The 15595-nt window shown below is 45.1% G+C and overlaps 1 protein-coding gene across 1 annotated transcript in view; it reads right to left on the bottom strand.

Annotated features, from left to right (window-relative positions):
- The window catches only part of LOC104470878 (rho GTPase-activating protein 31-like), a 55833-nt gene extending 40247 nt beyond the window's left edge, over positions 1–15586 (bottom strand). The window contains 1 exon segment of the mRNA XM_010085962.1: positions 15487–15586. Coding sequence (XP_010084264.1) covers positions 15487–15586 — 100 coding nt within the window.
- Positions 15587–15595: the final 9 nt, after the last annotated feature.

The raw sequence follows: 15595 nt of genomic DNA, 5'->3' as shown, positions 1-15595 counted from the left end.
CCTTACATTTTGATAGCTACAGTACTGCCATATAAGTCAATCGTCTCCTTGCCTGTGCAGTTCTCTGCAGCTAACATAGCTGAGCCACACACTTCAGGCCAAGACCTGAACTATCCTGATGTTAGTACATGGCTGATGGGTTTCAGAAGAAAAGAATGCCAGGCTAAGTTCATCTCCTTGTACAGGTCTATGTCAAAGGGGGACGAACTGCATGATCTAAAAGCAAGGACTTATTGGAGACTGTAAAATCAGAGACGTTTTCGTTCACAGCTCAGGCTTCCAAAGCAAAGGAAGCTGAGGCACTGCATGCCCTCAGCAGGCAATGAAGCTGAGCACATTTAAAAGTTAAGTATTGCAAGTTTATCCAAATGAGACAAAGTGGCTCTTGCTCACGCCCATAGACTCTGGAACTGATCAGAGACTGAAGCTCTGATTTAACATCAGTTAGGCACCAAAGGGGGAATGAAAAAATGTAGTTAGCTGACGAAAAAATGTAGTTAGCTGATTAAAAAATGCATCACTCGCAATGCAGTAACTCAATGGCATCTCCTTGAACTTTCCAAAACCAGGCTTGTTTCAAGGGCTGAAAGGAGCCAGAAGTAATTTCCCCACCTCTTGTCCTGGCTCAGTTTTGGATAAGAATTGGAAGGGGAGTTCTGGATAACAAGATTTGTTGGCACTGTGAGCATCTTCCTCTACTCTCCTCTGTTTCTGATGAACACTATTCCTGTCTATCCTCTGGCTGTCTGTAACTGAAAAAGCGTCTCTTCATCTGCTCTAGCCCTACTGCCAAAACAGCCAGGATTCTGAATTTTGCTCCCACTTACAGCCCTCTCTCTTCTCCCATTCATCGGCAGTCTCAATTTCTGCCAATACAGTCAGTTTTTCTGTCAGACTAGTTTTTCAAACCTTTCCCTCCTCCGTTTCAAACATACTGGGATTTCCTCACGTGCTTTCTCTACTCCACCTTTGCCCTTATTCCCTTTCCCCATTTGTTCCCTTTGGTCTCCTTTTTCATTTCTCTGCCACACTTCATCCTTCCCAGCTGTTTCTTTGGATGCATTATCATTAGCTTCTATCAATAACCTAACCTAACCTAACAAGGTTGGGCCTTGTCCCAAAACCAGAATCAATTGAAATTGCTGTCGGTGACTTATAAGGGGCAGGCCTTTCCATGAGCCAATAATGAACCATGTCCCATGGCGTGCAAAGAGAAATCTGTGTTATTGCATATGCTCCCTTCTAAATCAGAGACTATAAAACGAAGATTGCAGTCTTGCAAAAAGTCTTTGTAGCAGGTTTTTGTTTGTTTTTTTGTTGTTTTTTTTTTTGGCAAGATTAGCAGAACTAAAGACAGCATCCTGGCCAAGTTCCCATTCAGGGTAATCTCTTCTGCTATTTCAGATAGATGCTGCATTGTTTTTCCATTTCCTAGGCCCAGAGGTTAGTTAGTAAATGGCTGTCATGTTCTCTTCAAAGCTAAAACATCACATATAGGGGCAGAGGCCACACTAACTCAGAAGGAAGCACTAGTAACCTTCCTCTCGAGGTATGTAATGCCACCTTGGTGTTCCGCATCTCCATCTGAGGATCTTGGTATGGAGCCTGCCTGAGACAGGAGAGCTGGGAGAGCACCATCCTTTTCTGCCCTCACTGTCATCCCCTGTGGCACTCCCCAGCGCTGTAAGAGCCTACATTTCAGTACCAGGTGATGAAAACAGCCAAGACCCTTCAAATTTAATAATAGTAACACAAACAATAATAATAATAGTAACACAAACAATAATAATAATAATAATGAGAACTTTGTACCAAAAATAAATGATACCAGCATCATTTAACCACTGAGGGAAGGAGGACGTGGAAAAAGGAGTGGTCTAAAGTCTCTCACTGAGTCAAGTGGTGGCAGGAGCAGAGCTTGTCATAGCCTGTGGCATACCACCGGTGTGACTCCTATGATTGACAGCCTTCATTCGTGTACAAACTGAGGAATTTAAAGAGAAAAACAGAAGGCGTGCTTTCAAGTTGCTTAAAACTGACAGGTCACCAAACCGGATGCAGGATAAATGAAGCCAAACTAGGGGGTGCAAAAATCTCATTTCACATGTGAATGTCCACACTCTCTTTTATCCTCCGGTCACTGCCTTGGTGTAGGGCAAGGAGTGGACAACACTTCCCAGTGCATACATGGAGCTCTTACCAATATTTCAGACAAATGTGTCACTGGTGGCTTGCAAAAGTGCTCAGCCGAAACTGCTGACGTGTCTCAAATCCCCCCCAGCGGCGTTACTGGCCTGGCCAAGTGAGTTTGAGGAGCCATCTGGCCAGGGACGCAGAGCCCACGTGCTGGGGGCCAGCCTCTTGCTCCCCAGGCCAGGATAATTGGACATTGTTCAGCCACTGAATCGCCGCTCTGTCGGGCTGCAGGCTTGTCTCGTAGGGACAAGCTAATCAACATGCAAACTGCCAAGGGAAGGAGAGGGTCAGAGATGGCCCTCACCCCTTCCTCTCCCCCATCATAAACAGAAGGTTTGTGTGCAACCACAACGCCACGAAGCAGGGAGGGGAGAATGGGTGGGGAAGGAAAGGGGAGGGGAAGGGAGAAGCTCCTTGAATACTTCCCATTCAAAGCCAAATATGGGAGCTCTTGTCAAACATGGGAGAGGGTTTTCCTGCCATACCCAGGTTCTTGTCTGCAGTTGGTTCCCTGTGGACTTGCGAGCAGTGCCAGAAGCTGCCTGGAGATCTCAGCAGCACGCAGTGCCACACTTGCTGCCTTCTCTCCCTTATCCCACATCGACCAAGGCCTCGGTTTTCACCACCACAGCCCAACCAAAGACCTGAAAGCACTGCAGAAACAGAACTGCATTGAATGTCCCAACCTCCGCACCAGTGTCACTGCAAGCAGCAGTATTGCTATCAGCCTCTTTTCAAGGAGGCATAAGTGAGGAGAGGAATAGAAATAAGGCACTTCACAGGCTAACATATCTTTCCTTAAGCACAAGAATTGATGTCAGATGTACCTGCACTGTCCTCTGAATCACAACTACATGAAATATTTTCATATCCTGCAAACATTCTCTGTCAAAAGGCAGGAGCACATTTTTCTGGTTTTTCCCATTCTCCCAAAGAAAACACATATGTCTTTTTCCCCTTTTTCTACCAATGCTCACTTAAATGTTGCAAATAAAAGCCTTGCTGTCACCCTTTGTCCATCTGCTAAATCCTTCCACCATCCAGCAGTGAGTTCAAACCTGTAGTAAGAGATGTATGAAAAATCCAAAGCAGGCAACCATTATTAGGGCAGGGATAAGCCTCCAAAGCCCTTAGGATCCAGAGCTGCAGTTCACATCTGTCTTTAATGCCCAGGAGCTACCATCAATAATTTAATGAGCACCTTACATCCTGAAATATTTCACAAACTACAAAAACAAGATTCTCTCCACCCACCTCTAGGATGGGAGGTGGCAGCTGTTGAGCTGGACAGAGCAACACTACGTGACAGTTTAGGACAATGAGTGAAAAAAAAAAAATCATGGGTCTAGCTGAAATTGCTTCTGGAAAGGGAAAGATGCATCACAGCATGTACATGTGTAAAAAAGTCTCTATCCCCTAGAAACAAAAGATAAACCAGAACTTTTTTAAAGGATCGGGGCCCTTGTTTTACACTGTGCCCAAATGGCAACATTTCCCTAAATGATACCAAGGTAGCAACTCAACTGAACTTATACTACACTTGCCATCTTCTGAATCACCCACCCCATTCCTGCGGCAGATTTTTTGGGGCAACTCCCATGCGAGCGCTAACTAGACATGAACCTGCTTAGGGTGTAATTGCTGTGAGCACGGCTTAAGGCTGAACAGCAGCACGCTTATTGTGCTGCCATGTTTAGGAGCCTAAGGAGTATCCAGTTAATCTTCTCAAATCTCATTATTGCAGCAGAGTGACAGATGGGTATTTTAGCAGGCTAGAAATGAGGACTAATTAGGACTCCTAGCCCTTCTTTGTATTTATTACATTGGTTCCTTCCCTGCCTCTGAAGCATGTTTACAAGCAGTGCAGGGGGCTGACTCCACTGCCACGCTCTGCCTGCCACCCTGAGGATGGGTCACCTGTGCCTGGCTGATCTAGGGACAGGGCTGTAGGAGCATGTCCAGAAGGGGACCTCAAATCAAAGCTGTTGGGACCTGGAACAAAATTTCCTGACTCACACCCTGTTCATGACTTTACATAGCAAACCTTGGGCAGCAGTATGTGACTGGCACTTGCTATCGAGCCAGGAAGGAACTGGCCTCAACAGATCAAAACCAGCTCTTCCCATTTACCACTCTTAATCCTGCCTTAGGCGCTGACGCTTAGTATATTGACTTTGGCAATATATGCATACTGCCATCCTGGCAACAAAGTTATTGAAATGGAAGGAGGGGAAAAAAAAGCCAAAACAAAACACCACCACCAACAAAAAAAAAAAAACCTCCAACTAAGTAAGGGGACCTGAAAACACTTGAGAGATGGTAGAATCCTCCACACCCCCTCTGTAACCCTGAGCCATCGCCTCAGGCCAAACCCTATGCTCCTTTTAAAGGTTCCAGGACATTTGTTTTGACTTTTTTTGCTGCATTCCTCTACCTTGTTGTACTTCTGGTTTCCAGCTGGGACTGGAAGGGAGAGAACAGGATTATATAAGGAAGTCTGTTGCTCTATTTTTCTGGCTTGATTAGAAGCAGAAGATGCAATAAATCTCACAAGAGAGTTTGTTCTCATTTCGCCTCTTGTATATCAGGAACTACCTGACCAGAGCAAGGGTAAGGAAAATGCAATACCAAGTGGAGCACACTAAGAAGATAAAAAGAGAAAGCAAAATGGTGAAGCTATTTGCCTCTCTGATTTTGCATAAGTAAAGAAAGCAATTCAGTCCCACAGATCCAGAAGGAGGGTCACCCTGCCTGATCACACCTCTGAACCTCCTGAGATGTGGCTGCCATCACTACCAGCAGCACCATAATGAGAGATGAATAGAGATGAATGGAGAAACAAGCACTAGTTGTACATGAAGCAAAGGGTTTTCCACAGGCTGATTGGCCCTGTTGTACTGCCAAGCTGCCTGTCTGCAACAGGACAGACAGTCACATTCACTGCTAGAGACAGCAAATACAGAACGCTTACAGTATTAAAAATATCCCAGCTGACATATTCAGATCCAGATAAACAAGCCCCTCCCTTTTCTCCCAGTGTTCTGAGTTTGCTAAGACAGCACTTTTTGATGAGCCAGTGAATGTAGAGGGTGAAATCAGGCACAGACCTATCCTGGATTCTCAGCCCTGCATCCCACATGTAGAGAAAGTTTGTGAGCACGTCAGCACTTTTCAGAAAAAAAAGGCAGTACCAATGCTGCTGTGTTTGGTGGAAACCACAGTGGTATCCTTTAAACTAAGTTTGTTCTGGAGACTCTGACCTGTTCTCCAGTCTACCATTCTGTAGGAAACAAGTTACACAACTTCATTACAGCGGGAATGTCCCCTGGCCCTTCGGATGTTCAATCCCTATTTTAGAGATGCAGGTATATCTCCTCTAACCACTTCACCACCCAACAGTATTTAATCACATTACGAAACCAAACGCACACACATTCCCAGGTGGGAAAAAGCAAAGAAAGGACCTGAGATGTAAAGAGAGCTTTGCATTTGGTTTGGAGTTTAGTTTTTGTTCTTTCTTTAACAGTTCTGTGCTTTACAGAACCAAACAAAGCCTCCTGTTCCAGATGATAAAGATGATAAGTCTTCAAGCTGCTCCTGGCCCAAGAGAGCACAGGAGATAATAGCATTTCCAAAGGCATTTAGTTAGCTGAGCTTTGAGCGTAGAAGAGGGCAGAGAGAGGAGCAGGAGATAAATGGCAGTGAACCCAGTTCAGCTGCTCAGGGCATATTTCTGAGAACAGCAGCCACAGCTGAGAATCCTGCACAGGGGAATGCACGTTTCCCCTCCCCTTGCCCAGTCCCCATGCTGGAAAAGGGCGTGTAACACAGCCACTGCAAAAGGAAAAATTCCAGCCACAAGCCCCCGGCTCAGTGCACAGTGCCTTTGCAGGGGGGCTGTACAACTACCACCTGAGAAAGGTGTGCTGCTTCACAGCATTATGTGTAGGCTTTCTATTAAGCCAAGGTTCTGCAAAGTTTTCATCAGATGCAGCATATCAGCATATTATACAAGCATACATTAATTTTTTTGAGCTGGCTAGCAACAAGACTGGAGAAACCATTAAAGAAAAGGGACCCTTTATGAAAAGACAATTTGTTTTCAGCATTAGCCAGGGCAGAAAGGATCCTTAACACTGTCCCAGTTGCATGTTAGTTATTGACAGAAATTGCCAGCCTAGGCTGGGAGACCAAGGCCAATTTCTGATAGAAACTGTATAAATTTCTAGGAACATCAGAAGAATTAGGAAGAGTGTTGCCAGCAGGTCGAGTGATGTGATCCTTCTGCTCATCACTGGTGAGCCCACGCCTGGAGTCCTGTGACCAGCTCTGGGCTCCCCAGTACAAGAATAACACAGACTTACTGGAGCAAACCCAGCTCAGAGACAAAAAGATGAAGGGACTGGAGCACCTCTCATATGAGAAGAGGCTGAGAGAGCTGGGACTGTTCAGCCTGGATAAGAGAAGGATCACAAGGAATCTTACCGATGTGTACAAATACCTGATGGGAAGGAATGAAGAAAAGAGAGCCAGGATCTTCTCATTGGTGCCCATTGACATGACAAGAGGCACAAATTAAAAAACTTGAGATTCCATCTGAACACAACATTTTTTTTTTACTGGGACAGTAGTCAAAAGGCTGAATCAGGTTGCCCAGAGAGGTTGTGGGGTCTCCATCTGTGGAGATATTCAAAACTCAGCTGGACACAGTCCTGGGAAACCAGCTCTAGCTAGTCTAGATAATCTAAAGAGGTCCCTGCTCATATCAATAATTCTGTGATTCTGTAACATTTTCTGCTGCTAAGGCAAGTCTTCCCATATGCACACCTAAGTTCAAGGGGCCATCCAGTCAACCCAGCATTGCCTGGAACTGGCGCTGTCGCACAAAGGACCAGCTGCTGGCACCAGGATGGAGGTAGGCTGGTTTGAACCTCAGCCAGACTGCTGCTCCCAAATAGGGGGACAGCAACTGAGGCAGAGGAACTGAAGGCAAGTGCAAAAAGAATGGGTTTTGCTCTATCCCTTTTGATATGCTGTTAAGATCAAAAGCACTGACACCAGGCTGAAAAAGGGAAATCTAATCCAGCTGCAGGGTCATGTTCAAGGCAGGAGGGTGAGACAGAAGAAGACTGGGACTTCCCTGTCCACTTAAGTGGGGTGTGCCAAAAGACTTGAAGCATTAGGGACTAAACTCCTCACTCTCATACACAGTGAGAACATTGATTTGGCACTTCAGTGAGGGTGAAGTTTAGTACTGGTGACTATAACTTCATTATATGCAAGGGACTAGAAAACTGACAACAAGATAAGTCTCAAGACCATGGTAAGTACATTCATATCTGCAATCACAATGTGCGGAAGAGCAGAAAGTCTGCTTGTGATTTCAAATAAATATAAAAAACAGAGGGCTACCTTATTGAATTAAGTATGAAAGTTAATAATACAGTCAGCACAGTTGCCTCATATTATTTGATTTAACACTGAATTCAATTTATGTTACACTGTTCTCTGTCTGTGTCCATTGTAAACATGCTGCAGATTTTTTTTTTTGTTGACAGTGCAAAACATGTTCACTGAAGTTATCAGCAGAGAAGCTGAAGGCTCTGGCATACATATAAAGGACAGCTGGGGTTTGAGTCTCTGGGAATATATGAAAAGTAGACACTAGTAGGCAACTAGCAACACTAGTTGCCCTTAAAAAAAACAGCAGTAGAGCCAGTTGGCAGCCTTTGGGTTGTAATAAGGTTGTAGGTTTCCATGTCAAAGCTCTAAGTGCATCTGTCACCCTGTTGGTGGTTCAGGGCTGGAGGCAAACACTGGTAGCTCTCCATCCTTTAATCACTCTCCATTTATATTTCACCCTTAGGAAACCTGCATCCAGTGTGGATCAGAGATCCAGTCAAAGCAGTGATGTGGGCAGTCAATCTGGCAGCCACCCCACCCCAGGCCCTTCACAGCAGGACTGAGTATACCCTTACTGACAGGCTGTTTTCATTTCCCCTATTACCGTTAAAGGAGAAACACTGGAACATAAATCTTTGGCACAACCCTGACTGCCGCAAATGTTGCTGCTGTAGAACTGCGTCATATACACAATGCCTGAGTTACATGCAAGCTTTCTATTATTTTGTGTGTCAAGCTCCAAACTAGAACCAGACCTACACCAAAACTTTGGATCCAAGCACTGCAGACAATTGGGGATCTCCCAGACTGCTTGTTCACCATGTCTACATCAGTCTATGCTGTACAACCACCCTGTGCAGTGGCAGCATTTCATCCACTGAAGTTTTTTCCTGGAACCTTTGAGGGCTGTGATACCACAAGCAGTGAAGTCCCTACTCCTTGGCTTCCCAAATCCAGATGAAATCAGCTGTTACCAACAGAGAGAAAACATTCGCTAAATCAAGGTACATTTTCTAATCTAGAATCTGCAGGCAAGACATGTAGTTCACGGTGTTTGCAGGAGGTGGGGAGAAGGCAGGATCAAAGTGGGGCTGAGTGCATGCAAACGACACATGTGCCTCCTGCAGTGCTTGGTAAGAGAAATGTAAAGCAGGAGGCAGCATGGAAGAGCTCTCTGCTAATCACACAGTGCCAGCAATGGAAAGTCAATGCAGAACAAGGAGCTGAGCTCACAACATGAATGTTTAACGGCAGTAACACTGTGCCACAGAGACAAAAATCCAGCTCCCAGGAACCAGAAACAGACTGAGGAAGTAACACAAACATTCTCCAAAACAAGGAGAAACAGCAGAGTAACAGAAGCGGACAGATGGCTCCTGCTCCCATTGTTCCCAGTGTCTTGTTGCTCTCACTTTGTTGCCATAGAGGCTGATATCTGGGACTCATAACGTGATGCTCCACTTGTAAGAGTGAGTGGAGAAAAAAGCAGCCTTTCTGTTATTAATAATTTCCCCCACACTATCCATTTTGGCAGCAGAGTTTCTCTCTCCTCTGTCCACTGGACACACCTTGGCAGACTCTGAAAGGCCAAGAAGCTGTTTTCCTCCCAAACCCAGCCCAGCCCAGCTCCTCCACCTGCCAATTCATGTGCTCAGCCCTCGGGGCTGCTCTGCCACAGCTCTCCTCCACTGTACAATAATACAGTCCCCCTTCTTTTGCCCCCAGACTTCAGAGCCCAACTGTCCCTTTTGCTCCCATCACTAAGATGAGGGGGGATGCAGCCTTAAATATCCACACAGGCTGCATGACTACAGCCAGGGACAGATCCCACAGAGACAGATCCCACAGCCATAGGGCTGATCAGTTATCAGCAGTGTGAAAATGTAAAGCAGACTGCAGCAGCACATCAGATTAAAAAAAAAAAAAAAAAAAAAAAAAAAAAAAAGAAGAGGATTAATGCATTTCAAGCCAGCCCAAGAGGCTGTACTTGTCCCCTTCTCCTCCAAGCCCCTGCCGCTTCCTTCCTTGCAGGAAGACAAGTGTTTGCATTGCCTCCGAGTGAGGTAGGTCTGGGAAGAGATCTAGATTGAAAGTAACCTGGCCGCAAAGAGAGAAAAATATTTCTTTTCAGCTTGATCAGTTCTTGAGACAGAAATCCCCAGTGCCACATTTGCTAATTTTGCAAGCAGGATGGATGCAGCCTTCATTTTTTTCCAGCAGATTAAATGAATGTGTGGCATTTCGCTTTTTTCCAAGGGGACTTAAAAAAAAAAAAAAATGGCCTCATCTTTTTCCCCATATTGCCATGAATGATCCTTCAGCAGTTTTTCCCAGGACTTCCTGCATGCATTGCAAACCAAAAGCACCTGCCCAAAAGCAAGGGCATGCATTCACTTCAAAATATCAGTGCAGGAAAAACAGCTTAAAAAAATGTATACTAAATGGACACAAATGAATCTTCACGTGGTACGCACTAACATGTGCTATGGACTTGCATACACCCTCACGCACATCCCTCCATGCCCTGATCCCACAAATACATGCAGCTGCACATCCAAGTGTGAGTAAGGAAAGCCACACGACCCAGAAAAGCTGCTTCGCATCTGGGTAGCAGGTTTAACAACTGGCTCCAAAGGGAGCCTGTTCTCAAAGCAAACTACTTTCTTCCCAAGTGACAGGTCTCCTCATCCATCTGGGCACAGACGAGGCAGCTTCACAATGCAACACGTAGCATCAAAATCAGGCAGAAGGTAGCATGTTAAGGGGCTGCACCAAAACAGACAGAGTATTCAAGGCTAGCTTTCCTTTTTACAAAGCATATTACCACTGAATTATTGTTACTGTTTTCCCTCAGAAATACTCACCTGTCCTACAGTGAAGTCTTGACCTACTGCAGCTCTCAAAAGTGGTTAAGATCCTGCTTGGGGAGTCAGTGCAAGCCAGAGCTCCCACGTTTTTATGAGACCACTAAAACTAAATGAAAACTTTCCTTACTCTTTCATTCAAATGCAGTTGTCACAAGGCAGAAGCAGTCATTGCACAGCCACACAGCGCAGAAGAATATCATGTGGGCTACCCATATGCTTGCCTCCTTTCCCATATTACAAGCCAGGAGCTTGTAAGGGTTTCCTCACCCATGTGCTACATTTGCAGACAACAGCTCCCTTTCCCTCCCCTGCCTCAGGGAGTGCTGCTGTCCAGCCCTGCTCTCCACCACGGCAAGGAGCTTCAAGTGGAAAGCACAAGGGAGTTGGTGGCTTCGAAGCTTGTCAAATGAAGCAGCTCTATTTCTACAGCAAATAACAAACAAAGCCAATAAGCACCATTAGACAAAGATACAGAAAGTGCTTTGGGTGCCACAGACTCAGGATGAGAGGCATTGAGGGAGCTGTGGGGAGCGTGGGAGGGGGTTAAGGGGAAAAGCTGATCTCATTGCATCCCAACCAGACAACATCAGGCAGGAAACAGATGTGCAAGAAACCACAGAGGGGTACAGCAACAGCAGAATTAACTCTGCAGCCAACAGGGGAAGCTAAGACACACAGAGCTGACCTGCACCCTGAGAACAAGGCGCCTAATCTGAGAGGCAGTCCTGGCAGCACCTCCTATCCCAACATCTAGACACCCTCATACTAAAAATGAAGGAAAAGATTCAGCCTTTCTCCAAGCTCTAGGCAAATGAAACAAAGGTAGGTCTGAATCTGTTGCGGTTCCTATGCAAAAGACTGGATTATCTTTTAGCAGCACAATCAAAATTTTATAGATGCTGTGTCTATTTCAAAAAATGCATGTTCTACCTGGTTGTGTACTTGAAATTCCAGTCTGAATCTCACACAGTCTGAAGTACCGAGAATATTAAAGTCTAATTTTACTTAGTCCCTCTCACTTTAACAGCTTTGACTTTTTCAGCCCCCTCTTACAACACTTTTGTGATATAACCAGAAGCAAGAGTACTCTTTGTCATTGTTTTCTTAGACAGTTCATACTGTCCTGCCACAGCTATGGTTTGTGCACAACTTTGAGTCTTGTCTTCTTTGCTGGCCCATCTGTCACTCGAAAATTATACTGTTGTTGTTACAGGAACCAGGGGCCTGACGTGCAGCTCCCATTGACTTCAGTAGAAGCATTATGTGCATTTCTCCTCTGGAAAGCAGACTGGTTATTGAGAGGCCAAAATATGGTTCTAATGTTAATCCTTCAGGGTTAATATCTGTTAGCTCCATTGCACCCATACAACACTTTAGTAAAGTTTGACACCGGAAAATGTTTTAGTAGAGGAAATTAGCATTAACTTCCTCCTGCATGGGTGCCTATCCATGCCCAAAGCCTGACACTGCTTTCTAGTGAAGCTCTTGATACTCCAAAAGATCACTTGCCTCCATGTGTGAATTCAGTGCTGGCAGCAACAGAAGAGGGACTATGTGAAATCAGACAACTTTATTCATTGGTATTGCCACCCACCATTCTTTTATGTCTTTTGTGAGCTTTTCCTCAAATTCATTGCTATTAAAGTCATTGTTTGAGAATTTTAGTGGGAAGGAAGAAAAGCCAATTTTTCCCCAAGCTTCTAGCCTTCTTGCCAGTAGAGGGACTTGAAAACGTAACACACTGAAGTTTCAGAAAACAAAAAGAAGAAAAAGAACCTGGCACTGATTTTTATTTTACCTCATGATTTTTGTGGCCTGAGTCATGATTTTAAATGCTTGGGAGCACTGATAGCAGTCTGCCCCCATAAGGAGCATGACCAGTCTCTGTAGAGACTGCCAGCAGGAAAAGGCCAAGTAGGGTCAAATGTGGTAGTGACGGGAACTGACTTGAGATACAAGAAATTCAACACATCTGACCTTCGAACCAGGCACCAGACAGTAACATCTGTCCATCACCACTGACCTGGGTCAGATCTGAAGAATCAACTTAGGGCTAAAGACTTTGTATCACATTTTTAGTCTCCCGAGCTACCCCTCTGTAGCTGATAAAGTCTTTCCATCTACACCATTCTTAAATACTTTGTAGTTCTGCCACAGCTTTTATTATGTTATCACACAGCACTTTATAAGAGAGCCTTAGGTACATCCGTCTGGTAAGGGAGAGAGCAGCATCTTTTCACCCTTCACTGAAATGTAGCCATCTATGGAGTGGACCATAGCAAGTTATTAAACAGTTAAATGACAGGAGAGGAAATGCTGATACCTTAAGCAGAATATAATTCTCTCCACTGGAATTTGGCAACAACACAGGGACTAAGGTCCTTGCAGAAAGCATAAGCTGCTCTTCAACAACCGCAAGCATGTAGGGACTCAAGTTGTGCATCTGCTCCACAAAGCACCACACAAATAGTGCAGCACCCTCTAACTGTAACGGCCATGCACTAATCCAGAGGGAAAAAAGCCAAATTGAATTCTCTACACTAGCCTTGGCCATCGCCTGTGCTCCCTTTGCCATCCTCAGCACCAGCAAAGCAGGTCTCCGCTTCTCTTCGCTGGTGCAGATGTGCAGGACCAGTCACACAAAGCAGTAAAGCAGACCTGAGCATGAGAGCACAACCAATCTGACTTGTGTCCTGCCTGTCCTACAGCCTCTTCTTCTTTTCCAGTTAACCCTTCTGGGTTCATTCTAAAACCTGCTTTCACAAAGGTCCACAACAAAACATTTTCTGAACAGCAGCCAAAGTGTTCTCCCCCTCCTCATCACTCCCAGACACCATGAACAATCTTACATCTTCATTGTTTCCAAGTAGGGAACAAGAAGAGTCTGCACTCCACCAGTTAAACACATAGTACTATCTAAAGAAGAGAGAAAGTTATTGCTTTATGCTTCTACCAAAGCCCCTGTTTTCAGGAGCACTGGCTTGTCACTGGAAATAGTTCTTAGCAGGACAATTCAACTATCCCCAAATCAACCATCTCTCGTACCCTAAATGATCTTCTAATTTTGTTTCATAGCTATAGGTTGCAAGTTTGTGATGTCCTGGTGACATCTGAACCTTCATTTCTTCCTTAGACATCGCTTTGGCATTCTTGGTCAGTTTCCTATTGATCCTGAGAGCCCCACCAGCAAAATTATTAGCATCTGTAATTCTCTAATTTCTTCTCTCCCTGTCCCAATGAAATGAATTGTAGCAATCTAACTAACACCCTTCCCAATAAACCTGTAACAATTGAGTCTTTCATTTCTGGATCCCACAGCACTGGGCAATGGGATGTGCTATTCAGCAAATAGCAGTACTGAATAAAGGGAAAGGAACTTCACATTGTCCCCCACTACTCCTCGACATAGAGAGATAAGTAGGTTGGAACTGTGAACCATCCCACAAATGAGACTTGAGACAATGTCCTTCTTTCTTGTGCCCAAAAAACTGTTTTAAAAAACTATGGGATTTCAGGTCATAAATTTTGCTGTTCTGGACTAATTTCAACTGCAGTAACTATGTCTCTCCCTTTAAAATCCCCCTTGTTGCTTCAACTGAATATACTTCCTGTGCCTGCCTTCCCTGCGTTGTTTTTCAGTGTTCCTGTAAACAGCTGTAAATTGTTCCTCCACCACAGCAGCTCATGTTAGCACTAGATGGAATTTATCTATCCGTACCTTGCACTGGCAAAGTGGTAACAGTTCGTTAAGTCTGTTGTTTTTGCTATTTCAATTCAATTGCCACCAAGGGCTGTGTAAGTTCAGAGATACAGTAATTGTTATGGATGACTCACAACAAAGGTGAATGACTGGTCTTCCCCCATACCTAAATAAATGCACATATATAACATTTTAGTTTGGTGATATGTGTATTGCCCTCTTCACTGTGCAATGGAAAGGACGACTGTTATATAGTCCATCTCCCTGCCAGTGCAGTTCCACACTGTACTTCATCAGCCATGCTCATCAGCAAATGAAAGACCAGATTGTACAGTCCTCCCTGTACAAAGCTGACATTGCTGCCAGAAGCTTTTTTTGCTCAGAGTAGCCTGACATTGGCAAAAGTTAATTAATTCAAACTGGAACATAATGCTAAACGTGGAACATAATGCTCACATCAGGGATGGTAACAGGTATGTATTTATTTTCCCTCTTGCTAGACTGCAGGTCTTTCCATATGCCAAACTCTCAACTGCTTGTCTTATCATCCAACCTTCTTTAAGAAAAATCATTCTACTCCTCTGTCATCCATGACTGACCGTTTCAAGCTCGGGACCCTTGGATCTTACTGCAGTTACCTCTTGTCTGAGCTACCATATTCTCATCCAATATCTGGGGTCATGAAGGTCAGGGGGAGGAGGAGAGAAGAGAAAGATAACAGATAGGGTAGTGAAAATATTAGCTCAGCTGCCCCCTACACCTCACTCCCATCCCTACTCCACCCCACCCCCCAGTCTCTATCCTGTCTCCATCCAGCAGTGAAAGGACAATATGGGAACTGCGGTGGAGTCCAGGAGGGGCAGATGGGACATTCCCAGTTCCTCCCTACAGCCCTACAGCACTCTAGTCTCGTGGACCTCGGGAGGATTTCCAAGGCCAGGAGGAGGCAACACTCACCACAGTTCTGATTTCCAAACCTAGCTCCCTAAAGCCTGCTACCCCCTTCCATGGCCAGGAGGATGGGAGAGGGCATGACAGTGTATAGCTGGCACCGCAAGAGCCCTAGCCCAGTCCTTTCCCCACACACAGCACTACTCATGCAAGGATCATGCAGACGCATCACCAAAGCAATTTTCTGATCGTTCATTCATTGTGAGCAACTGGGCAGTGACTCCACTTCCCGGGGATAAACCAACTCCAGGTTGTCTAGCCCTCAGCCTTGGGAAAGGTCTGGTTTGCAGTTCTACTGGTAAAAAAAAAAAAAGAGGGGACGCGCGCTCAGCTCCTCTGCAACCAGAGTGAGAATAAAGAACCATTTACCATCCTGCCCAGAGCTCTCCAGATATTCCGTCAGGTCGCAGCCGAATGCGCTCGCGGCTCCCTTCCTCTTGAGTTTCTGCTTGGCTCCCTTGTTCTTCATGAGGTTAGT

This window comes from Pterocles gutturalis, unplaced genomic scaffold (genome assembly GCF_000699245.1).
Source record: "Pterocles gutturalis isolate BGI_N339 unplaced genomic scaffold, ASM69924v1 scaffold34985, whole genome shotgun sequence".
In the NCBI taxonomy this organism is placed as follows: domain Eukaryota; kingdom Metazoa; phylum Chordata; class Aves; order Pterocliformes; family Pteroclidae; genus Pterocles; species Pterocles gutturalis.
This window is presented reverse-complemented; position numbering and strand designations above follow the sequence as displayed.